General features: G+C 43.9%; 2 protein-coding genes and 1 pseudogene across 3 annotated transcripts; 1 reads left to right on the plus strand and 2 right to left on the minus strand.

Annotated features, from left to right (window-relative positions):
* LOC100600789 overlaps positions 1-15,359 on the minus strand; it is a 30,906-nt pseudogene extending 15,547 nt beyond the window's left edge.
* Positions 14,482-24,815, plus strand: CTSV (cathepsin V). 2 transcript variants are annotated; one of them, XM_012500814.2, is made up of 8 exons: positions 14,482-14,518; positions 16,066-16,201; positions 16,504-16,626; positions 16,721-16,867; positions 17,899-18,123; positions 18,956-19,121; positions 19,652-19,769; positions 21,458-24,815. In XM_012500814.2, exons 2-8 carry the CDS (start codon positions 16,076-16,078, stop codon positions 21,555-21,557), a joined length of 1,005 nt encoding a protein of 334 aa, XP_012356268.2. In that variant the 5' UTR covers positions 14,482-14,518; positions 16,066-16,075; the 3' UTR covers positions 21,558-24,815. The 2 variants fall into 2 exon arrangements, with proteins under 2 accessions (XP_012356268.2, XP_012356267.2); XM_012500813.2 differs by lacking the exon at positions 14,482-14,518 and adding an exon at positions 14,815-15,054.
* On the minus strand, positions 17,302-17,787 carry LOC100586578 (guanine nucleotide-binding protein G(I)/G(S)/G(O) subunit gamma-5). The gene has a single exon (XM_003260533.4). The coding sequence runs from the start codon at positions 17,757-17,759 to the stop codon at positions 17,553-17,555; it is 207 nt and encodes a 68-aa protein (XP_003260581.1). The 5' UTR covers positions 17,760-17,787; the 3' UTR covers positions 17,302-17,552.
* Positions 24,816-26,613: the final 1,798 nt, after the last annotated feature.

A 26,613-nucleotide genomic window follows, 5' to 3' on the forward strand; every position in this document is an offset into this window, starting at 1 on the left:
GCCTCAGCCTCCCAAGTAGCTGGGACTACAGGCACATGCCAGCTAATTTTTGTATTTTTAGTAGAGACAGGGTTTCACCATGTTGGCCGGGATGGTCTCCATCTCTTGTCCTCATGATCCGCCCGTCTCAGCCTCCCAAAGTGCTAGGATTACAGGCGTGAGCCACCATGCTGGACCGACAATTTTCTTTTCATGATGATGAAGCTCTTCTGGGTACTGGGTATTCAAGTGGAGAATCTGTCCCTCCAGGCACTCCAGCTTCTGCTCTCTTCTGTGTGGACTCGGGTAATCTTACTGGTTCGCCTTTAGCTTGTCCAATTAATATTGCTTTTGGGATGGTTTACATGCCTTCTGTTTTCCAGAAATAAGTAGGGAGAATATTCCTCACTCACATACAATGTCTGTTCCTATAAAACATTTAAGTAAATGAGACACAACTACTTTACATGAAGACAGTGTAAACATTCCAACTTTCTTAATCTTATCAACACTTACATTTTTATCTTCTAGTCCCAGGAACTTCTCTCTCCATCCCCAGACCACTTTCACCCTCTTTTATATAAAAGGCTTTTGGTCTCCAGCAAGGGTCTGGCCAAGTGACTCTGGTCTCTGGTTACCTTGATTAGCCAGTCTATTGCCCCAGGCAATTCCAGGTGGGATTTCTCATAGTAATCTTTAATCTTTTTGCCTTTTAAAATTCCTCCAAACTGGGGAAAATACAGAAAACTGGTTTGGGATCCTTTAATATTGGGGAATGGGGGCTGGACTCCCTTTGGTCCATCCAGCCTTTGATAGTATTGTATTAAGACCTTTGTTTCAACTCCACCAAGTTATTTATTCATTCCATTTTTAAATAACCATCTAAAGATTTCCACCCTGCTGGGATGAGTCCCATGACTCTCTCCTTTTCCTTTTCCCCTGTGTTTCACCTTTATCAATTTTTAAAAACATTCACCTTATTTCTTAATAACATTTAAAAATTTCCACTTCCTGGGATGAACCTTTGACTCTCCCTTTTGCCTTTCCCCATTCTCTTGTTAATTACCCTAATGTTTTATTAGCATCTGTAAGCCCCATGAGGGAAAGCTGTAAATTACATAAGGCTTCTCTGACCATAGCTGGATTTTACAGCAATAAAGTTACACGAGGTGCCCATGCAGAAAGGGTCCCCTTAACCACAGCATTTACCATGACCTGGGTAACAGGCACATTCAGCAGGTAAATATTCATTCATCAGAAAACTAGTCCCACATGGCTTACATATGAAGGATATCAATTGCTTCATCTGGGTTGCTCCACTTGGCATTTATAGGGGGAGAGGGACAGTTTCCTTTCTCAGGGTAAACAGACCTTACAGTGGCTTTTTTCCAGTCCACCAGGTTGGCTGTTCCCTCGGAAATAACCTCCTCTGCGTCTGCATCATATATAGCCATCTGTGATGTTCAATAGTCCTTCATCGACCCAAACATACTCTTGCACCCTGCAGCATACAAAATCAAAGACCCTGCTCCTAAGTCAGTTATTTCAGAATTGCTTTAGTAAAAGCTAATGATACTGGTCTCCAAAATGAAACAATTCCTTCCACCATACCCTCTGGTTTCAACAGTTACTTGGTTTTGTCCTCCCCCCACATTGACTACTTTCCTGGTAATCATGAGTCTCAGAGGTATTTCTGTTGTCCCTGCATAATTTTCTCCTTTGTGTGTAGCTTTGAGGCTAGTGGCCAAAGTTCAGACTCACTGAAATCTGAGCTTGGTCTAGCATCAAGCTCTGACCCAGCACTCTCTTTTGTTTTCATTTCAGCTGTCAGAAAAAGAAAAATATGAAAAAAAAAATTTTTTTGAGACAGGGTCTCACTCTGCTGTCCAGGCTGGAGTGCAGTGGCACTATTGTGGCTCACTGCAGCCTCAACCTCCAGGGCCTCCACCTCAGCCTCTTGAGTAGCTGGGACCATAGGTGCATGCTGCCACATCTGGCTTTTTTTTTTTTAAATAGTTTTTGTACAGACAGAGTTTTGCTACATTGCCCAGGCTGGTCTCAAACTCCTGGGCTCAAGCAATTCTCCCACCTCAGCCTTCCAAAGTGCCGGGATTTTAGATGTGAGCCACTGCATCCAGCCCAGAAAAAAATGTTTAGGCGATTCAAGATGGCTGCAGGTTGGACATACAGGCAATAGATACTAGATCTGTGAGCTAAAGCTCAACCCTCCCCTGCAAGGCTGGAGTCTCCAATATTTCACTGGCAGGTACTGATGACAACATTGCCTGTCAGATGAAGCCCAAAGGCAGGATAGAATCAAACACCCCTCTCCAGACCCTAAGATGCCTGCATGCTTCCTAAGCCTTTCAACCCATATACATTAACTGCTCATTTGCTTTATCTTAGGTACAAAGCCACTGAGCACCAGTTAGAATTGGAACAATGTCACCTTTGCTTTACTCTTCCCATCTTCTATATAACAGAACATGTAAATAGAATTGGAACAATGTCACCTTTGCCCCCTCCTCCCATTCCCAACAAGTAAATAGTGCATGGGACACATTCTCAGTTTGCACTGAGTTTCTGTTTCTCGGCTATTAGTCCTCAAACTTGGCTCAGGATAAAAGTAAATTTCTTTGAGTTTATAGTGCCTGTTATTTCAACTTTTGGTCTACATAGCTATCACAGATAACAGTAACCAAGGGATTGAATATTTTGCTTTTTACTTATCAGTTTGCATTTTCTTAAGCATCCAGGGAACCAATCCCATGAGAGTTGGATCTATCTCTAAATTCCACCAGTGGCCAAATGTGGTGGCTTATGCCTGTAATCCCAGCACTTTAGGAGGCCAAAGCGAGAGAATTGTTTGAAGCCAAGAAGTCAGCTGCAGTGAACCATGATGGCACCACTGCACTACAGCCTGGGCAACAGAGCCAGAGATATTGTCTTAAAAAAAAAAAAAAATCTGGTTGACAGAGCAGGAGCACCATCATCTGGGACAAACACTGCCACTTTAAGTTCCAGCTCCCTTTCTAGTCTTGTGCATTTCAAGAAAATCACTTCTCTTCTAACAACAAGCAGCCAGAAAAAGCAGACAATAAAACACAGGTAAGACAGCTCAGGCACAGAGTGGGGAGTGGGGGAAGTCTCCTGGGTAACTGCCAAACTTCACCCTCATACAATGGGCCCCAGTAAAACAGTGGGTCTTAATAAGCACATTCCTTTCCCTTCAGGGGCACTAAGATAGGAAAGCTAAAAGCAGACTCGGAGGGATACGCCTACAGCTGCAGGAAGATGTATAGGAACAGACACACAACTCTCCCTCCCAGATAAGCACAACAAAGAGACACAGAGGCAGTCCAAGCCTCTGATAAACTCTCCCATCCTGAATCCTTGAAAACTCTTAGTCTGTAAGAGAGTAGGGGCCAGGCAAGGTGGCTCACGCCTGTAATCCACCAGGAACCTCCATGTGTTCAGCTGTCTGGAAGCTCTCTGAATCTTGTCTTTTTTGGATTTTTATGGAGGTCTCATTATGTCGGCATGATTGATTAAACCACTGGCAATTGGTTATCAATTGAACCGTCAGTCCCTCTCCCCTCCCTAGAGGTTTGGGGGGTGAGGCTGCAAGTCCTACCCCTCTAATCCTGCCTTGTTCTTTCCTGTGACCAGCCCCATCCTGAAGCTACTGAAGGGCTGCCAGCCACCAGTCAATCATTAGCAAACAGAAAGACACCATTTTGGTGTTTCTAAGGATTTTAGGAGTCGTAAGTCAGGAAACAGCGTCGAAACCAAATATATATTTCACAGCATCACAAGTGGGATTGCAGATGGGCAAGAATGGTTAAAGCAATAAACATGGTCAGTATATAGAATTTCAATGGCAACAATTTTCACAGAAAAGTTACTCTGCCTTTGGATTGAACGTCACTTCTCAAAGATATGCCAATTTTCACTGGAGAAATTTCTATAGATGGCTGACTATATCAATACTTGTGTTCTCTTGCTTAATTTTTTTTATTTATTTATTTAGACAAGAGTCTCGCTCTGTCACCCAGGCTGGAATGCAGTGGTGTGATCTCAGCTCACTGCAACCTCTGCCTGCCAGGTTCAAGCAATTCTCCTGCCTCAGCCTCCCTAGTAGCTGGGCCTACAGGCACATGCCACTATGCATGGCTAATTTTGGTTTTTTTAGTAGAGACAGGGTTTCACCATGTTGGCCAGGCTGGTCTCGATCTCCTGACCTTAGGTGATCCACCTGTCTCGAGCCCCCAAAGTGCTGGGATTACAGGTGTGAGCCACCATGCCCAGTCTCTCATTTAATTTTTAATACTACTTTATGGGGTAGTTGATATTGTCCACATTTTTTAGTGGATGAAACCAAAGCTCTGAGAAAGTTGTACAAAATTTATGCCTACCAGAAATGGGATTGGAAATAGCTACATTCCAAAGCCAGTGATAATTTGGGTCAAGGGGTACTGATAATTGTTGCTCCTATTGGTTCATTTTCTACTGAGCTTTTTTTTTTCACTTACTATTATTACTTTTATTATTATCTTTTGATTTCATTTCACAAAATTATAGGTTCGCATTCCAAAAAGCACCTAGTTCCTGGCTCGATCCTCATCTTTGCAGGAGATTCTGAAGCTTCATTGCTTTACATGGTTCAGACTAACCACTGCGATTTTTTCACTTAAAAATATTTAATTGATAAAGATTGTATCTATTCGAGGTGTACAGTGTGATGTCATTGTTTCTGTGCCGACATAGCTGTAACACAGAGACATTTTAAAATGAAAGTTTTTGGATAGTCTGTCAGTTTGGTTATCAAAGTTTGGTATTTCCAGCAAACACTTACTTATCAACTCACTGTTTTATTACCACGATCAAAACAATAAATAGAAAGAAGGGATAACATACATAATTTATTTTTCAGTGCTTCTCCAATCCAAAAGAAAAAAACAAACTATAAAAACAAATGAAAGATCACACAAGTCCCCACTTTTCTTCTCTTTCATCAATTGGGCAAAATAACCAAATGTCTATTTTCAGATGGCAACTCCCCTTTGTGCTTACAGAAAGGCTTTGTTGCCTGTTGGGTGCAAAGCTTCTATCTCTGTTGCCTAGGGTACAATGCCCTAGGATCTCCTAGATCCTAGGGGAAATGGAACATTATTATCTCAAATGGATTTATTATGCTGCATATTCTTGGATATCTCTAGATCGGATACTAGGTTAAGATGTGTCTTACCTTAAGTAGCCTCTGTTCTCATTTGTACCATTAACTTCATGCATCCCAAACTGTTCTTCTCAATGTCCCTACAGGGCTCTCTGGGGTAGGAGCAGCAGAAAAGGGCCCCACCTCCCCGGGTGTGAAAACTACTGGGATCAGGCAGGAGTGGGAGCCACCTGGCTGGCCATCCTGAGAAGTCACCAATACAGGCCTCTTGCATTGCCCTAGTGGACTCTGGCAGAGTTCTAGCATTCCTGAGGATGGGGTGGTGAGGCCGTACAGGACCCTTGCTGAAGATGCTGGCTGGCTCCTGGTTGTGGGGACTCTCTAAGAAACAGAGGACATCAGCCTGATGCATGGCTCACACTTGTAATCCCAGCATTTTTGGAGGCTGAGGCGGGCACATCACCTGAGGTCAAGAGTTCAAGACCAGCCTGGACAACATGGTGAAACCCCACCTCTACTAAAAATATAAAAATTAGCTGGGCATGGTGGAGGGCACCTATAATCCCAGCTACTTGGGAGGCTGAGGCAGGAGGAGAATCGCTTGAACATGGGAGGCAGAGGTTGCAGTGAGCCTAGATCATGCCATTGCATTCCAGCCTGGGCAACAAGAGAGAAACTCCGAACAAAAAAAAAAAAGAAAAGAAAGAAACAGAGACTTCTAAGCTCCCTGAGGCATTTCTAAGCATCTAAAGGACAGCAAGGAGGGTCTAGGATATGTGTGTTGTGGGGGCAGAAGAAGTTCCCCAAGTCCCCCTGAGGCCCACTGAGCTCTAGGCCAAGTGCCAAGTTCCATAAAGTTGTAGCCAAATTAGCAACAATTCCTCTCTTAGCCTAAAAATTGCCATTCTGTGATGCTTTTTACTGAGCATCTGTCATACACTGAGATCCCCAATGCTATAAAACAAAGTCTTTGTCCTCAATTCACTTGGTTAAGGAGAAAGAATATGCAACTTAGTTTTGCTTGCCCTCCCGGTGTAACTAAAACACTTTCCTTATATCATTCAAATTATCATTTAGTTCCATTTCTCTCTTTGAACTTGGAGAAAAACTCTTTTTTACCACTATCTAATTTTTCTTGGTCAAATTTCTCTCAGTTACCTCAGAGCCATGCAACCATCACCAGATGCTAACTCATGAATGTTGCGTATCAGCAACTTTCTACACAGAGTGCATGGAAATTTAGAAGCTGGGGAAGTGTGCATGAGGAGAAGGGTGCTGTGCAGAGGTGTGGGTGGATTGAGAGGACACGCAGGCCATATCCGCAGTGTAGAAGCTAATTAGCCTGGGAAAGGTCATCTTGTATGGTCCTTGCTCCATTGGTAGCAAACCTGAGGTGCTGGCCGAGGGAACACAGGCAGAACCACCCAACTCCAAGCCTTGCCAAATCACCTGTGCCTTCTGACATCGCCCGGCTCCTCCTCCTAGAGTGGGAGATAAGCATCTGGGCAGAGGATCTTATGAACAGAAAATGCATTTAAAAGAAGCAGTTGAGGCTGGGCACAGTGACTCACGCCTGTAATCCCAGCACTTTGGGAGGCCAAGGTGGGCAAATCACCTGAGGTCAGGAATTCGAGACCAGCCTGACCAACATGGTGAAACCCTGTCTCTACTAAAAATACAAAAAAGTTAGCCAGGTGTAGTACCAGGTGCCTGTAATCCCAGCTCCTCTGGAGGCTGAGGCAGAAGAATCGCTTGAACCCGGGAGGCAGAGGTTGCAGTGAACCGAGATAGCACCACTGCTCTCCACCCTGGGCAACAGAGCCAGACTCCATCTCAATCAATCAATAAAGCAGTTGTTCCTCCTCGGATCAGAACTGTGTTTTATACTGAACTGTTACATGTTGTTTCCTCCATCTTAGCAATGATCAAAAAAAGATCAGATTCCTTTTGCAGAGGGTAGGCTAGTTCTCCTAAGGAGAAGCTGCGTCCTCAGTGGATCCTCTGGATTTGAGGATGAAGTTTAGAAGTGCTTGGGACCATAGCTGTGGGTCTGATTTGAGGACAAGAAAACCAAAACAAGGGGGCAGCACTGGTATGGGGAGGTGGGAAGGAGAAAACAAGGAACATAAAAAAAGCAAATAAAACCACCAGTGCAGAGTTTGTAGCTCAGAAAAACTTTCAAGCTTATATGGAGAAGATTTCCCTGTTTTGGTTTTTAAGGAGATCATACAGAGAATCACAGATGCTTGATTATCTGGTTCCATTTCCTTTCTGCGGTCTCAATTTTTTTTAAAAGAATATTTTATGTGTTTGTTTTTAAAATTGTTGAATGAATAGACCTCACTTTTTATAATACCTGGGCTTCTCAGAACCATGAGTCAGTGACGTATTATCATTGGAGCCAGGCTTAAAATCTGACATTTAATTAGCACAGGTAAGAGGCAGAGCCTTTGTCTCCTAGAAATGATCAAGCATAAAAACACCCACGAAGCACCGGGCAAAACGCCCTCCTGGAAGCTGGTGGGGTAGGAAGGTGTGGAGGCCCAGCCCTGCCCGGGCAGCCTGCCTGCTGCGTGACTCACCTGTCTTTTATTCCTTTCAGTGTGAATCCAGCTGAGCCTCATTCACACTGAAGTGGAGAGACTGCCCTGGGGAGCCTCGGGGCTTTACCTGCACGGCCTTGGTGCTCACATTCCAGCTCTCTTAGTACCCTCTGGCTCCCAGAGTCCAGTTTGCCAAGCAAGTGATGGGCACTGGGGGAGGGACCGGGCAAGAGCCCAAAAGCTCAGCTTCCTTTTCTAAGCCCTGATGGCCTAACGTGCATTAAGTTATTTATTCACTTTAGAAAAGAGCCTGTCCCCACCCTTGATTCTGTATCTTCCACTGCCCTGACCACCCTCATCTGTAAAATGGGGCATAGAAGAGCCCGCATCTCCTAGGGCAGTGGTTTTCAAAGTGGGTTCCCCTGCATCCTTTGTGAAGTTTTGTGGTTTTTTTTTGTTGTTGTTTTTTGTGTGGGTGGTAGTTGTTGTTGTTGTTGTTGTTGTTTGGGGAGGGTGGGGGATGGAGTCTTGCTCTGTCACCCAGGCTGGAGTGAAGTGGTGCTATCTCAGCTCACTGCAACCTCTGCCTCCTGGGTTCAAACAATTCTCCTGCCTCAGCCTCCTGAGTAGCTGGGATTACAGGCGTGCACCACCACACCGGCTAATTTTTGTGTTTTTAGTAGAGACAGGGTTTTGCCATGTTGGCCAGGCTGGTCTGGAGCTCCTGACCTCAGTGATCCACCCACCTCGGGCTCCCAAAGTGCTGGGACTACAGGCATGAGTCACTGCGCCCAGCCCACCTTGGGAAGTTTTTAGAAAGCAAATTCTGGAACCCCATCCCAGACCTACTGAATCAGAAACTGGGGGATATGTTCAGCAACCTGAGCTTTCAGGAGCCTCCAGGTGATTCTGATAAAGCTGGTGTTTGAGAACCAGCATCATAGGGTTGTTGGGAAGATGACCTCAGAACAGTGCCCACACCTAAGAGTTCTTTAGCTATTGGAAACCCAGGAAGTCACAGATAGAGACGCTCTTCCTCTGGAGCAACCCCAGGACAGGTGCATCTGCAAGCTGAGCCTCTCACAGCACAGAGCCTTCTCTGTCTTCACCACTCACTAAAGTGACACAGGGTGTCAAGGGGAAAAAAATGCAAGTTCCTACATTAGTAAGGAAAGACTTTATTAATATAAGATATTGCAACAAGGAGATGCTCAAAGCTGAAACCAGAAGTGTCTCAGGAAAAGGGTGGGTAAGCAATGCTTTTTTATGCAGAGACCATGGGACAGCTGGCTGTGAAAAGAGTAAGGAGGGGTTATAAAAGCTGCTGTGTGGGGATCTTGAAACTTTTTTGTTTTTTGAGACACGGTCTCCCTCTGTTGCCCAGGCTGGAGTGCAGTGGTACAGTCATAGCTCACTGCACCCTCAACCTCCTAGGCTCAAGCCATCCTCCCGCTTCAGCCTCCTGAGTTGGTGGGACTATAGGCATGCACCGCCATGCTTTGGCTATTTTTATTTATTTTTTGTAGAGACAAGTTCTCCCTATGTTGCCCAGGCTGGTCTCGAACTCCTGAGCTCAAGAAATCCTCCCGCCTCTGCCTTCCAAAGTGCTGGGATTACAAACATGAGCCAATCACTAGGCCTGGCCAGGGTCTTGAAACTTAAAAGGCTGTGTCAAGCATTTCAAGGGAAACACAAGGCAGGAAATGTTGCCAGTACTCAGGTACATGAGGCAGGGATCTGATGCTGAGATGGAGCAAAGAAGTCACATTGTGGGAAGTTCCCAGGGAGTGTAGGGTCCAACTCTCTTAGTCAAGCCAGCCTTAAGTTTTTTATTTTATTTTATTTTATTTTATTTTATTTTATTTTATTTTATTTTATTTTATTTTTTGAGACAGAGTCTCACTGTGTTGCCCAGGCTGGAGTGCAGTGGCATGATCTCGGCTCACTGCAACCTCTGCCTCCAGGGTTCAAGCAATCCTCTTGCCTCAGCCTCCCGAGTAGCTGAGATTACAGGCGCCCGCCACCAAGCCCAGCTAATTTTTGTGTTTTCAGTAGAGACGGGTTTTCACCATGTTGGCCAGGCTGGTCTCAAACTCCTGACCTCAAGTGATCTGCCCGCGTCAGCCTCCCGAAGTGTTGGGATTACAGACGTGAGCCACCACGCCTGGCCAGCCTCAAGTTATAATAAACACAAAGTTTTCATCAGCATCGTCAAGAAACTGATTTTTATTTATGCCATGTGTAGCAGGATGTTTATAGCCCCCACTGACAACAGGTCTTAATTCCGGGCCCCTGAAGCTGTTATCTTATGCAGCAAAGACTTTGTAAATGCGATTCCATGAATAGTTCTGAAATGGAACGGTTATCCTGGGTTACCTGAGTGAGCCCTAAATGCAATCACAGGTGTCTTTATAAGAGGGAGGGAGATTAGACACAGACAGAAAAAATAGCAATGTAGTCACAGAGATTGGAGTGATGTGGCCACAAGTCAAGGAATGCAAGCAACCACCAGTGCTGGGAGATGCAAGGCACAGATTCTCCCCTAGAACCTCAGGAGAGAGGAAGGGAGGGAGCCCTATCACATCTGGTCTTTAGCCCAGTGATGCTGATTTAGGACTTCTGACCTCCATAACTGTGAGGGAATAAAGGACTACTGTTTCAAGCCACCAAGTTTGTGGGGATTTGTTACAGCAGACACAGGAAACGAATACACCTTGTTTCTTGAAAGGACTTTTTGAGGTTTGAAGAATTTTTCAGATTTGGCTGAGAGTTTGTGGATTACTGTTTTAGAGAAGGGGAGAAATTCCACCATTTCTCTTGTGAATTGGTTTCCTTGTTACCTGCTATACAAAGATGCTTCGCCATAGTTCCATTTAAATATATCTGTCCTGTTTGATTTGCTATAGAACTGAAATTACTATAGTGAACCACATATTTAAATATGGAAAGGCTGGACCTCAGAAAGCTATTAGGAAAGCTAAGAATGTGGAAGTGAATGCTCATGCTACACCAGAAGAGGAGAACTGGTACCAAGTAAGAGCTGAATTCTCATTGATTGATTTACGTGCTTGATGAATTGGCTGATAGTTTAACTCTACAGGAAAAGCACAGTTACAGTAAACCAGAAAATTAGTTATTTCATAAGTGGTTTCACATGAACCTCAAATCATAAACAGGCTGTTTGCTATATGATTATCGATGGTGACAAACCATTTCACAAGTGGACAGTTTGCTGGATAATGCTTCTTAAGAGTAATTCTTGGCTCAGTGAATTTAAACAAATCGGAGGGGGTTATTATACTGGGGAGAGGTGTTAAGTGATGTCAGGGTCTTGAATGCCACCACACTAAGTTTGCCAGTTTCTCTATGGTTTAAAATTTCCAGAGACTGGGTAAAGAATTATATCCTTATTTATTTATTTATTTATTTATTTATTTATTTATTTTCGAGACAGAGTCTCACTCTGTTGCCCAGGCTAGAGTGCAATGGCTCAATCTCAGCTCACTGCAACCTCTGCCTCTCCGTGATTCTCCTGCCTCAGCCTCCCAAGTAGCTGGGACTACAGGCATGCACCACCTGCCTAATTTTTTTTGTATTTTTAGTAGAGACAGGGTTTCACTATGTTGGCCAGGCTGGTTTCGAACTCCTGACCTCAGGTAATCCACCTACTTCAGCCTCCCAAAGTGCTGGGATTACAGACATGAGCCACCATGGCTGGCCTATATCCTCTTTTAATAGAGAGTAAAAGAAAGCTACACAGATGCACGTGAGAATATACTTTCACAGGCACTGCGTTTTAAATAGGAATCAGGAAGTTCTGCCAACTCCGTTTTATTAAAGGCATAACCAAGGCCTGGTTGCTTCACTAAAATGTGACCATTCTAAAAATTATCACTCATCAAAATTATTTTGCAAAGAAATAGGAATAGAGGAGTAGGGAAAGAAACAAATATTTAAATATATCTATCCTGGCTAGTAATACCACATTTCTGTAATGCATTTTTTTACAGATGTGTATAAATAGATATAAATAGATGTCCTAAGTTGGAACAATAACGTCTTCCGCCCTCTTGCTTATTGGCTTTCTCCCATATTTCTTCTGCATTTACATATTTCTGGTATAATTTTAGATTTGGGGCACACTTGGTTTGAAAAGGGTCTATGTTTTCTCCACTACTTTTGTCTCACATTCCAAAAAACAAAGGGGATGCCATTCTTCAGGGCAGCACCTGCCACTCATCTGCTGTCAGGCTATTGCTTAAGGCACAGATCTTAATGGCCTGGCAGGTTTCTCCACCCTACAATCTTAGGGAGCTGTGGCCCAAGGGCAACTGTAAAACCCACGTGTTAGAATAACTTAGCTTTCTTGTGATAGACTGAGTAAACAAATGGACAATGGCCATAGTATATGGCAATAGAACTCTGACCCACAGAAGAAATGAAGCATAATATCTGCAGAGATCAACTCAGAACAGTCAAAACTTACTCAGTGGCTGACAGCTTCCTCATTTTTGCCTCTGCTTCCAACCCAGGACAAACCAGAAAACTCAAATATACTCCATAAACAAATCACATAAGATGCACCATCTCTGGTTATCCCTCCTCCAGCTTCTCCATGACGACACTCTGCAAAGAGGACATACCTGAACTTGCCCTCTTTTTCCCCTAAAGCTTTTCTTCTCCCTTGTCTTTGAATGATCTCCTTTGTTATAGCAAGTTCTGAATATATGGCCTCTGTTTGTTCTTATGTGGTGGTCTTCATTTATTTCCACATGTGAATGATGATTGTGTTCAACACAATGATTAATTTTTTCAAAAGGAAAAAAAAACTCCAGCTATTTGTAGTACAAGATGCTTTTTTTTTTTATTTTTATGTTTTTTGAGAAGGCATCTCGCCCTGTCACCCAGGCTGGAGTGCTGTGGCGCATGCTCTGCTCGGCTCACTACAACCTCAGCCTCCCAGGTAGGTGGGGCTATAGGCATGCATCACCATGCCTGGCTAATTTTTGTTTGTTTTGTATTTTTGGTAGAGGCGTGATTTTGCCATGTTGCCCAGGCTGGTCTGAAACTCCTAGGCTCAGGAGATCCACCTACCTTGGCCTGCAATACAATATACTTTTGTATTTTTTATATAATCATCTGAGAGCTTTGGACCCTAGTTGTGTTTGAGAGGGAAAAGCTGCTATTTATTTAAAGGAAGGACATATAATTATTAATAAACTGATTTTTAAAAAGATGTATTTGCCTGATGGTGCTTCTGAAAAGTTGTCAGTTTGTTTTTAATTTGTTAAAATAAAATCCATAGCCAAATTAAATTTAAGAGAATTTAATTGAGCAAAAAATGATTCGTGAATCTGGCAGCCTCCATTGCCAGAGTAGGCTCAGACAGACTCCAGTGCAGCCACATGGGGGAAGACTTATAGACAGAAAAGGGCAAGTGAGGCACAGAAACTGCAGAATTGGTTACAGCTCCATGTTTGCCTTATTTGAACATGTTTTGAACAACTGAACCTCTCTGATTTACAGAAATTCGGGGATGGGCACAAGAGCAGGCTACAGTCTGTTTACACCTCCATTTAGGTTACAATTCGCTATGTACAGAGAAACCTTTAGGCCAAACTTAAATCATATGGGGAGGCAGCTTTAGGCTAAACTTGATTTAACAAATTTTCAAATTAACAAGTAAAAACTGTGGATATTATTCAATTTAATCTTTAAGAGTTTATTAATCAATAGGCATTATAACTTCATTTCTGTAAAAACAAAAAAAGATATGCCTAGAAAAGGGTTATGGAGAAGGGACAAGGGACGTTTATTTTCTAAAACATATTTTTTATAATGGATGTTTTTTATATAACTTTAAAAAGAATTAGAAATGTTTCTGAATTAATGAGTTCCTTAAATCTTTAGCTATATATATTTCTCCATAAAGAGCAGTTCCTCAAACTGCATCACCTCAACCCTGATATTATATAGATTTTTTTTATTTTTTGAGAAGGAGTTTCACTCTGTCGCCAGGCTGGAGTGCAGTGGCATGATCTCGGCTCACTGCAACCTCCGCCTCTCGGGTTCAAGCAATTCTCCTGCCTCAGCCTCCTGAGTAGCTGGGACTACAGGCGCGTGCCACCACGCCCAGCTAATTTCTGCATTTTTAGTAGAGACAGAGTTTCACCATGTTGGCCAGGATGGTCTCGATCTCATGACCTCGTGATCCGCCCGCCTCGGCCTCCCAAAGTGCTGGGATTACAGGCGTGAGCCACCGCGCCCGGCCGATATTAAGCAGTTTTAAAGTAAATTTATTAAATCTCAAAAGAAGCAAACTTTGAATACTGAGGAAGAGACGTTGTAACCCATAAGCTGAGAGTAGGTAAGTAAAAGCAATTTCCACCACTCTCAGGCTGGGCGTAGTGGCTCACTCCTGTAATCCCACCACTTTTGGAAGGGTGAGAGGGGAGGATCCCTTGAGACCAGGAATTCAAGAGCAGCCTAAGGCAACTTAGCCAAACTCCATCTCTACAAAAAAAAATTTTTTTTAAGCAATTTCACCATTCTCAACGCTTTTCTCCTTTTTATTAACCAAATATTTCTGTAACTTTTTTTTTTTTTTTTTCTGGTATTGAAAGACATGGAAGAAGGAAGAATCCCTGAATGCAACAGACTGGAAAGGACGCACCACAAAACGCCCCGCGGCTTCTGGACACCCTATCAGCCAGTCCCGTCCCTCCTGGTGTCCGGTCTCGACCATTCATCCCGTGTTTTGAGGGTGCCTTTCGTTACCAGATTCTTTTAAAGCCCTGATGCACCCACCCTTAAGTGGAAGGTAATGCTTCTGCCGGGGGCTGTGCGTTCTTCCACTCGGTCCCACCCTTGCCCTGGACTAAACAGGAGCCACTGAACGAGAGTACCCTGGCTCCCGGCCCTGCAGATTTTCACCAAAAACTCTAGGACTAAGGAAAAGTAGGGGCTGAAAAACCACACAGAGCTCGCTGTAAACCACCGGCTCAGCGCAGTAAGTTGGGATAGTCAGTAGATCTGAGCCCTTGAAGGAGGCGCCTCCCCCTCCTCCGCGCAGCCCTCGGGCGCCCGGCTTCGCTTCCTGCAGCCAGGGTCTATTGAGGTAGACGCGCCCAGACCTGAGACGGGTTGGGACTGGACTGCGTCACGCTCGGGCTCAGAGAGCCCGGGGCCCCGCCCAGTGGCCGGCACAGCCAATCGCAGCGCGGGAAGGCTGTGGGGGCGGGGAAGGCCGCCTGGAAACTTAAATCCCGAGGCGGGCGAACCTGCGCCAGACCGCGGACGTCTGTAATCTTAGAGGCTTGTTTGCCGAGGGCGCTTGCGCAGCTGCGACGGCTGCTGGTGAGCGCCCCCGAGCAGACCGAGGGGCAGGGCGAAGGGGGACTGGAGGAGGGAACACCCCTTCAGGGACACTGAGAAGAGGCGGGCGCGACCCCTGGGAGTGAGAGCTTCTGCCCGGAGCTCTGCCAGCCTCGAGGTGGAGAACGGGGGAGGGCGATTGGAGACCCCAGGGAGGCGCCGGGACCACTGGGAGGGCCCAGGCGGTGCAGGTCAGTCATCCTGCGGGCTGAAGCCGGGCCGGCCTGGGCGGCTTCATCCCCGCAGCCCGGCCGCGGAGCCCCCGCTCCCTGCGCGGCCGCAAACATTCTCGGGGCGCGGCGGCGCGTGCGGAGGGCGAGAGCAGGCGGTGCGGCCCCGACCCTGGCCCCCCGGGAGCTGCCTTCCCCGGTCCGGGCCCTGGCCCTGGGGCCCCTGGCTTCCAGCGGCGCGGCCTCGTGACCCTGCCCCAGTTTAGGGGAGCGAGTAGCACAGACCCAAGTGTGGGACGGCGGGAGTAGTGGGTGCTCTCCTTCCCAGTGTCTCCTGTAAAGGGATTCCCGAAAGGTTTTATTCCAAAAGGAGAGGTTGGAAGACATAGCTCATCTCCTGCTGTGTATCAGCCGAGAAGGTGTGAGGTGGTGTTCCTTGGGGATCCGCTTGCATCTACTTGGGATGGTATGTCTTCATTAGTGAGGTTTTGCCTGGATGACCTCAATACAATTGGTGCTAAACCTGGACCAACTCTTTCCTAGTTTTCTAGTTGTTGCTTTAAGCTTCTCACCCGTCAGGTATCTTTCACACCCTTCTCATACCCTAAATTATCGCATATGCTGTTTCAACGCCTCCAACTCTGCAGACTGCTTTTCATTTTGTTGGGCCCATCAAATACCTCCACTTGGCCTGTTTCAGCCTCTTCCACAGTCCTTGGGGAAATGCTAGGGAGAATAATTGAAATATTTTTATTCCACGGGGGCTGTAAGATGGCTTTTTAGGATTGGTCTAATCAGATACTCATTTATTTTCTCTTTCTAGGTTTTGAAACATGAATCTTTCGCTCGTCCTGGCTGCCTTTTGCTTGGGAATAGCCTCCGCTGTTCCAAAATTTGACCAAAATTTGGATACAAAGTGGTACCAGTGGAAGGCAACACACAGAAGATTATATGGCGCGGTTGGTAACATCTGAAACTGTCCAGTGGGACTCTGGAGAGAATGGTCCTTGCTGTTGGGAGTTGATAGCCAGAGAGTAGCTTCTAGACGCCAGACCTTACCAGGCAATAACCTAACAGCACCCATTATAGGTGCAATATGGGCATATATCTCCATTGTGTCTTGGCTTGGAGAACAGCTCCCAGAGAAGTATCAACCCATCCGTGGCCATGGTTTCTCTTCCATTTCTGCCCGCAAATCGGCTTGGTGAACATGGGTTGGGTAAGTAGACATAAAGTCCACCAGCTATATGTTTGCCTCTAGAATGAAGAAGGATGGAGGAGAGCAGTGTGGGAAAAGAATATGAAAATGATTGAACTGCACAATGGGGAATACAGCCAAGGGAAACATGGCTTCACAATGGCCATGAATGCTTTCGGTGACATGGTGAGTGTGGCAAGGATTGCTGAACTCTGTGCAGCTTCTCAGTTCTTCACCAAAATAGTCTTGCTTTTAACATTTTATTTACTTCTCCTTGAAGACCAATGAAGAATTCAGACAGATGATGGGTTGCTTTCGAAACCAGAAATTCAGGAAGGGGAAAGTGTTCCGTGAGCCTCTGTTTCTTGATCTTCCCAAATCTGTGGATTGGAGAAAGAAAGGCTACGTGACGCCAGTGAAGAATCAGGTGAGACAGTGTCAGATTCAGACCTCCCGTCTCCACAGGAAAGCCAAGAAGGAATTGGTGTCATTGCTGTGGTAGATGGTGGCACAACATATGGTGATGGGTTTTTTGTATTTTTGATTTTTGGTGTTGTTTTTTTTTTTTGAGACGGAGTTTTGCTCTTGTTGCCCAGGCTGGATTGCAATGGCGTGATGTCGGTTCACTGCAACCTCTGCCTCCCGGGTTCAAGAGATTCTCCTGCCTCCGCCTCCCGAGTAGCTGGGATTACAAGTGCTCACCACCATGCCCAGCGAATTTTTGTGTATTTTTAGTAGCGACAGGGTTTCACCATGTTGGCCAGGCCGGTTTCAAACTCCTCAAGTGATCTGCCCGCCTCGGCCTCCCAAAGTGTGGTGATGGGTTTTTGTTTTTTTTTTTTTTAATTTTTATTTTTTTTATTTTTTTTAAAGTTTCATACTAAGTTTTATTGTATGCTGCTGCCAGTGTATATAAAACAATTACCCTTGTGAAATAGAAATTCATGAAAATTCAGAGAGGTAGATGTTAAGGACTGACAAAAGTAGAAGTTTGTATATTATGGCACATGTGTTACAGGGATAAGCTTTTGTACAGGCTTCAAATGTAGCTGTCTTGAATATTCACTGGATCATAAGGAGTCGTTTGGGAAACCTTTGAAAGATTCATTTTTCTACAAAAAGGAACAGACTTTCTGGGGTCTGAAGGGATTTGTACTTGAAGATACTCCAGTCAGCAGAGGGTCATGTTGAGCATTCTGCAGACAGAATTGTTTCAAGTCTGCAGCTGCCTGGGAAACTTTTATGCGGTTGAGTCCGGCCTCCAGCCGGAGCTGCTGAACCACTTTCTTCATAGCGGCGACGCTGGAGGAGCCAGACATGGTGCAAGCGACTGCCGGGCCGATTCGTGGGTCCTTTTTTTTTTTTTTTTTTTTTTTAAAGAATATTCAGATAATTCAATTATATAAGATACTGTATTTGTATTGGTCTTGTAAATTGAGTTTTTTTCTCCCTTTTTAGAAACAGTGTGGTTCTTGTTGGGCTTTTAGTGCAACTGGTGCTCTTGAAGGACAGATGTTCCGGAAAACTGGGAAACTTGTCTCACTGAGCGAGCAGAATCTGGTGGACTGTTCGCGTCCTCAAGGCAATCAGGGCTGCAATGGTGGCTTCATGGGTAAGGCCTTCCAGTATGTCAAGGAGAATGGAGGCCTGGACTCTGAGGAATCCTATCCATATGTAGCAATGGTAAATGGAGCTCTTTATCTTGTCATTCGTGCTCTGCTTTTGGAAAGTGGAACACTTTCAGAGATAACAGATACTTTTTTCAGAATTCACATTTTATATGGTAGAATCTACATCTGCAAACTATGAGTATTGTCATTATAAATTATTAGCCTTTGGCCAGACGTGGTGGATCACGCCTGTAATCCCAGCACTTTGGGAGGCCGAGACGGGCAGATCACAAGGTCAGGAGATCAAGACAATCCTGGCTAACACAGTGAAACCCCGTCTGTACTAAAAATACAAAAAAAATTAGCCCAGGCTGGTGGCGGGTGCCTGTAGTCCCAGCTACTGGGGAGGCTGAGGCAGGAGAATGGTGTGAACCCGGGAGGCGGAGCTTGCAGTGAGCCAAGATCGCACCACTGCACTCCAGCCTGGGCCGCAGAGCGAGACTCCGTCTCAAAAAAAAAAAAAAATTATTAGCGTTCGCACAGTTCTCTGGTGAGATGGTCAACAGCTAATGGTTAACATATAAGTAACATTAGATGATTAACACATAGCTGTTCTTGCTTTTACATAACATGGAGAATAAGCAAACCATTCTACATAATATAGAACTTTATCTATTGTGAAAAATTTTTTGTGGACAGATTGACCTAGGGGTTCTCTTTGAAGAAATGTCAACTAATTTTTCATTTTCAAATCAACGAATATCATTTTATTTCATGGGACGATTTATAAGGGTGTTAACTTGGAAATCCTAGGTTGCAAATTGCTGAGTGTTTTGGTTCTATAACTAATGTTTCCCAGGAGGCAGATGGTAGTGATCAAGTCTCTCCCCCTTTAACTTTAAAAGGATGAAATCTGTAAGTACAGACCTGAGAATTCTGTTGCTAATGACACTGGCTTCACGGTGGTCCCACCTGGAAAGGAGAAGGCCCTGATGAAAGCAGTCGCAACTGTGGGGCCCATCTCTGTTGCTATGGATGCAGGCCATTCGTCCTTCCAGTTCTACAAATCAGGTAAGTATCATTTTATTATAGAAATGTAGGCAGAATTGGGAAGCATCACTGTGATTGTTTCCAAACTATTTTCTGGTTGTTGGGCCTTTTTGTCTCAAAAGTTTTTTACTACTGTAATTAGGACTGTAAAGAACCCCCTTCAAGTTTTTGTTTGTTTATTTTGGTGCTATTTTAGACTGACATCCTAGGAGTAGAAAGGGATTATGCGAATTGGTATTTGGGCTCAGAGAGAAGTATCTAAATCACCTTAGCTGTAAACAATAGGTTTTAGCTTTTGGATTTTCTTTTTTTTAGGTAGAAAATATCTTGAACTTAGTTGAAGTTAGTTGATTTCTAGTGAGTTGAGGTTGACTTTTTTCCTTTATCAGCCATTACTGTTTTCTGGCCAATATTGTTTGGGTCCTTATTTGGCATTTGTTTATGACATTTTACTGAATTTAGAGATGCCTCCCTTATGGAGGGTGGTAGGGTGGGTTACTGTCACATGTCACTTGGAGCTTCTCACCCCAGCATTGATTTTACTCTTCCAGGCATTTATTTTGAACCAGACTGCAGCAGCGAAAACCTGGATCATGGTGTTCTGGTGGTTGGCTACGGCTTTGAAGGAGCAAATTCGAATAACAGCAAGTATTGGCTCGTCAAAAACAGGTATAAAACTCAAAATTGAAAAGGGAATTTTTGTTTCAAATCAGTATTTGGATACAAGTTCACAAAAGCTCAATTTTGAAATTCCAGAAGTCTGTCTTCTACTTAGGGTGAACACAGAAATATTAATGTTTGATTATAAGATTCCATACCAAGCTTTTTGGAGTTACTACTATGTATTTGTAATATTTTATTACTAAGTTTTGAAAATTTTTAAATTCTGAAACACATTAGGCCTCAAGGGTTTAGACAAAGGACTGTGGACCTGTAGGTTTGAGAGCCGATTGCTTTTTTCTGTCTAATTTTTCAACAAGGAATAGTAAGCAGAAACATCTGCCTCTGCTGGTTCTTTGTTAAGTCTGAAAGATCATCCAGGAGTCCAGTGGTCTGTGTGCATCCTTCTATTGTCATTGGATGCCCTGTCATCGAATTTCACTCCCCAGCTCTCAGGCTTTGAAGGTTGTCAGAATCCATTTTCTCACAATTAGCATTCTTTAATTGAGATGTGACATAAGGTAGTATGTAGAGACAGACTGCTACAGTGGAATTCCAGTTCTGCCTCAGTATCTTAAAAAGTTAAGGACCCACAAGAATCAATACATTCATTCATTCATTCATTCATTCATTCATTCATTTATTTTTTGAGACAGAATCTCGCTCTATCACCCAGGCTGGAGTGCAGTGGCACGATCTCAGCTCACTGCAACCTCCGCCTCCTGGGTTCAAGTGATTCTCCTGCCTCAGCCTCCCAAGTAGCTGGGACTACAGGGATGTGCTACCATACCCAGCTAATTTTTTTTGTATTTTTTAGTAGAGACGGGATTTCACCATGTAGGCCAGGCTGCTGTCGAACTCCTGACCTCATGTGATCTGCCTGCCTTGGCCTCCCAAAGCACTGGGATTGCAGACATGAGCCACTGTGCCCAGCCAGTTTTATTTTACTTTGAGATGGAGTCTTGCTCTGTCACTCAGGCAAGAGTGCAGTGGTGCAATCTCAGCTCACTGCAGCCTCCACCTCCCAGGTTCAAGTGATTCTCCTGCCTCAGACCCCCAAGTAGCTGGGACTACAGGCATGCACCACCACGCCTGGCTAATTTTTGTGGGGGTTTTTTTGTTTGTTTTTTTCTTTTGAGATGGAGTTTTGCTCTTCTTGCCCAGGCTGAAGTGCAGTGGTGCAATCTTGGCTCACTGGAACCTCTGCCTCCTGGGTTCAAATGATGATTCTCCTGCCTCAGCCTCCCAAGTAGCTGGGATTACATGCCCGGTTAATTTTTTTTTTTTTTTTAATTTAGTGGAGGCGGGGTTTCACCATGTTGGTCAAGCTGGTCTCGGAACTCCTGAAACCTCAGGTGATCCACCCGCCTCAGCCTCCCAAAGTGCTAGGATTACAGGCGTGCACCGCGCCTGGCCAATTTTTGTATTTTTAGTAGAAATGAGGTTTCACCAGATTGGCCAAGCTGGTCTCAAACTCCTGACCTCAAGTGATCTGCCCACCTCGGCCTCCCAAAGTGCTGGGATTGCAGGTGTGAGCCACTGTGCCCAGCCTCAGGACATTTATAAATGAATATTAACAGCACTTAGAATAGTGCCTGACACGTGGGAAGCACTGTTTAAGTATTAGCTATTATTATTAATGGAGCCAATTTTCCCTTGATTCCTTGTATAAAACGGAAAACCTGCTCCTCTTTCAGCTGGGGTCCAGAATGGGGCTCGAATGGCTATGTAAAAATAGCCAAAGACAAGAACAACCACTGTGGAATCGCCACAGCAGCCAGCTACCCCAATGTGTGAGCTGATGGATGGTGAGGAGGAAGGACTTAAGGACAGCATGTCTGGGGGAATTTTATCTTGAAACTGACCAAACGCTTATTGTGTAAGATAAACCACTTGAATCATTGAGGATCCAAGTTGAGATTTGAATTCTGTGACATTTTTACAAGGGTAAAATGTTACCACTACTTTAATTATTGTTATACACAGCTTTATGATATCAAAGACTCATTGCTTAATTCTAAGACTTTTGAGTTTTCATTTTTTAAAAAGATATACAAAACAGTTCAAAATAAATTTTAATTCGTATATAAAGGTGGGCCTTTTCTTTTTTTAATGCATTGGCTTTTTGTGTAGTCACGAAATATAATTAAGCTCTGAAACAATAACTTCATGTGCCAATGGTATGTTAGGAGAAAGATGCTAGCAGAAAGCTGGCTTCCTGGCTCTTCTAGTTATGAAAATACAGACTTTATATCAGCTGCCCAGTTACTGTGTGTAACCCAACTCCTGAATCTACCAAAATTTGATAAACAATTTGGAAGGACAAACCTAAATTTTTTTTCTTTTTTATGAGACGGAGTCTCACTCTGTCACCAAGGCTGGAGTACAGTGGCGTTATTTCAGCTCACTGCAACCTCTGCCTCCCAGGTTTAAGCAATTCTCTGCCTCAGCCTCCCAAGTAGCTGGGATTACAGGCACGTGCCACCACGCCTAGTGTATTTTTAGTAGAGAGAGGGTTTCACCATTTTGGCCAGGCTGGTCTTGAACTCTTGACCTCGTGATCCACCCGCCTCAGCCTCCCAAGGTGTTGGGATTACAGGTGTGAGCCACTGTGCCCGGCCCCTAAATTGTTTTAGTAAAGAAGAAAGCAGTTGACTTTTTAGAAAAGGAGATGTCTTCTTCCTTTGACACATAACCTCAAGATGGTTAGGTTATGTGATAAAAAGTGAAGCCGCTTGTTACTGGAGCCTCTCTGAATTGCTGGTGACCACTTTGCAGTCTGAGGAAGACGCAGGTGCAAGTAAGTTAGCAAGGGTATTTTGTCTCTGATGACATATTCCACCTAGCTCCTCTAGAAAAGCTTATTTGTTAACTAGTGTTAGCAAAAATAAATGGTATGGTTAACAAATCTCAGGCATTTGGCAGTAGCTGGAGAAATTTGTTCAAGGTCCACAAGAGATGAGGCTGGGCTACAAAAAGAGGCCTCTGGCCGAAGATGGATAAGAGATCACAAGTGAAAGGTCAGAAGTCACTAGGCCAGACTCTGGCTACCTAATCCGTGAATTAAAAATAAACTCAAAATGGGGGAAAAAAGCCTAAGCATATAGTTACACAGGTAGTAAATACAAATAAAACGATATCTTTGCATATTTAAAATACTGGCAGAAAGTACACCAAACTTGTGGGTGAATTATATGATTATTTAACTTGTTTAGTGGAAAGCATGTATTTTTATGAGCAGGAGAAAATAGTAAAGATATACCCACATTCTGCAGGCTAAAGGAGAGCCCCATGTGTGTTTTAAAAGCCCATGTTTCCAGTCAAATAAAAAAAATACAGGGGATGAGCTGGTGAAATTTAATTGAGAGGTGATCCATTGTGAATGCAATGGGAGGGAAGGGGCATGTGGGACTGTGTATCCCGAAAACCCTTCAATAGCCTATGTCCACAGCCATCTGTGGAAAATCCAGTCTACCATATTCACTCTTGAGTTTTCTCTGAGAAAGGATTCCTTCATCTTTACAGCGGCAGGCTAAGTCGGTACTCTCCACAGATTCTTGGAACAATAACCCAGGCTCTAAGGAAACATCTAGGCACTAAATTGAATGAAAGAGTGATGGCTTTTTATTCAAATAAAAAAATTTCAAATCTGTCAAAACAGCACCCCTCAGAAAACTAAAATGGAGATATTTCAAGATTTTATAATTTTCAAAGACCTTTGAAATATTTTAAACTTGTGAAAAGTTACAAACCTGATGTGTTGTCTAAAAGCGTTTTTCAGACAAGCCAGTAGACTTGAAAAATCTAGTCTGAAGCACAGACTTAACCAATATTTGCCGGGGATAGGCCCCCAAATCTGGCCATAAACAAAATCTCTGCAGTACTGTGACATGTTCATGATGTTCATGATGGCCATGACGCCCACGCTGAAGGTTGTGGGTTTACCGGAATGAGGGCAAGGAACACCTGGCCCACCCAAGGCTTAAAGGCATTCCTAAACCACAAACAATAGCATGAGCGATCTGTGCCTTAAGGACATGTTCCTGCTGCAGATAACTAGCCAGAGCCCATCCCTTTGTTTCCTGGAAGGAATACTTTCAGTTAATCTATAATCTGTAGAAACAATGTTTATCACTGGCTTGCTGTCAATAAATATATGGGTAAATCTCTGTTCAGGGCTCTCAGCTCTGAAAGCTGTGAGTCCCCTGATTTCCCACTCCACATGCTATATTTCTGGGTGTGTCTTTAATTTCTCTAGCGCCGCTGGGTTAGGCTCCATGACTGAGCTGGTCTCGGCAAATATTTCCTATACTCAAACATCTAAATTGTTTGTTTTCTTATTTGAATTGCAAAGGAAGTAAGGAAGGGTGAGATAGAAATGATTGAGCATATTAAGAGGGAGGAGTTTGCTGATGTGGGAGTGTAGTTATGACGCTTTGGCATCATACTAGAGGCCATGGACTCAGCAATTAGGAAACATCCACTCAGCCCTATGTGTGGTTCATGTGTGTGTTTTGCCTATGAAAGTTGAAACTGTTTTCTAAATGTATTTCCTTTTGTAACTGATATAAAATTTCTAAAAAGCAAAGAAGAAACTTCTGTGTATTAAAAATAACATTAGTAAATGTATATATACAGTCATGTGTTGCTTGATGGGGATACATTCTGAGAAATGTGTCTTGGGTGATTTCATCATGACGTGAACATCATAGAGTACACTGACACAAACCTAGATGGTATAGCCTATCACACACCTAGGCTATATGGTACAGCCTGTTGCTCCCAAGCTACGCACCTGTGCAACACATCACTGTGCTGAATACTGTACACAGTTGTAACACAGTGGTTAAGTATTTGTGTATCTGAACAGAGAAAAGTACAGTAAAAATATAGGATCATAATTTTACGGGACCACTATCATATATGCAGTCACTGACCAAAACATCATGTAGCACATGACTTGTGTGTATGGATATCTCAATTGTAAACAATTTTGCAAACGTTCATTATCTCTTTTTAGGTAAGTTAATAAGTAAAACTATTACTAAGCTGCAACATGTTCTTGTTCTGCAGTGTATTTATTCATTTGGATACAGTTGATCCTTGAACAACGCAGAGGTTAGGGGCGCCAACCCTTGTGCAGCCAAATATTTTGCATATAACTTTAATTCCTCCAAAACTTTTCTACTAATAGCCTACTGTTGACTGGAAGCCTTGCTGATAACATAAACAGCCAATTAACATATATTTTGTGTATGTATTATAAAATACTGTATGCTTACAGTAAGGTAGAGAAAAAAATGTCATTAAGAAAATTATGGCCGGGCACGGTGGCTCACACTTGTAATCCCAGTGCTTTGAGAGGCCGAGGCAGGCAGATCACAAGCTCATGAGATCGAGACCATCCTGGCTAACATGGTGAAACCCCGTCTCTAATAAAAATACAAAAACAAAATTAGCCAGGCGTTGTGGCGGGCGCCTGTGGTCGCAGCTACTCGGGAGACTGAGGCGGGATAATGGCGTGAACCCAGGAGGCGGAGATTGCAGTGAGCCAAGATCGTGCCACTGCACTCCAGCCTGGGCGACAGAGCGAGATTCTGTCTCAAAAAAAAAAAAAAGGCAATCACAAGGAAGATAAATTACATTTACTAAGTGAAAGTGGATCATCATAAAGGTCTTTATCGCTGTTGTCTTCACATTGAATAGGCTGAGGAGGAGGAGTAAGAAGCAGGGTTGGAGTTGCTGTCTTGGGTTGCAGAGGTGGAAGAAAATCTGTGTATAAGTGGACCATCAGTTCAAACCCATGTTGTTCAAGGATCTACTATTTATTGGGCTCCTATGCAATAGCACTGTGCTGGGCTCTGGGGACACGAGTGAAGCAAATAGTCACACTCCCTCCCTTGCTTACATTCTTAATGTTGCTGAGCCCGTGCATAACCTCTATCCTTGCCACCATGGCCACTTTGTTTGTGAACCCCAGGGTGGCTGGGGAAAGAGGCTGACTGGTATCCAGAGAAAGGTCATCCTATTCACTCAGTTATTAAAATCCTCCTCTGCTGAGGTCACCCTTTTGTGAGAATTCACATGGGATCAAATATCTTCACTTGTTTTTTTTTTACCCATTCAGAGAGATCTGTTCAGATATGCATTCCCCAGACCCCTTTATCACCAATTTGCCAATCATGTTCATTACAAGTCTGTGGCCACCCAGCCAAATCATTAACCGTAGCCCATAAAATCGTATATAATCATACACCTGGCTATTTCTTCTTCCAAGCAAAATGAACAACCAAGTACACTGCTGAAGTTTTGTTTCCCTTCACCTCTGTTCTTCAAGGATGTCTCAGAAACGTGCTGTAATCCCGTAGCATCCATTGGTTGGTTCCTGGATATTGTACAGAACCATCTATAATCAGGCCCAAGTTTTCTCTTCCTCACCCAGTTGATGGTAGGGAACTCTCTATGAGGCCATAGGTGTGGGCTGGGAAAGAAAACATGATGTAGCAGGAGTTAGGACTGTCAGTGTTGGGACCACTTCTTCCTGTAACTTACCTGTGCCTTCAGGGCCTCCTCATGCCCCATCACACATACAGTCATCTCTTGATATCCATGGGGGATTGGTTCCACAACCCCCTGCAGATACCAAAATCCACAGATGCTCAATCCACTTGAGCATCTCAAAACTACATATAAAATGGTGTAGTATTTACATGTAACTTATGGTGTAGTATTTACATATAATGGCGTAGTATTACATAAAGTATGTAATACACCATTATGTAATGGTGTAGTATTACATAAAGTGGTGTAGTATATATAACTTGAGCATCTCAAAATTACCTCATATAAAATG

This window comes from Nomascus leucogenys, chromosome 1a (genome assembly GCF_006542625.1).
Source record: "Nomascus leucogenys isolate Asia chromosome 1a, Asia_NLE_v1, whole genome shotgun sequence".
Taxonomy (NCBI): domain Eukaryota; kingdom Metazoa; phylum Chordata; class Mammalia; order Primates; family Hylobatidae; genus Nomascus; species Nomascus leucogenys.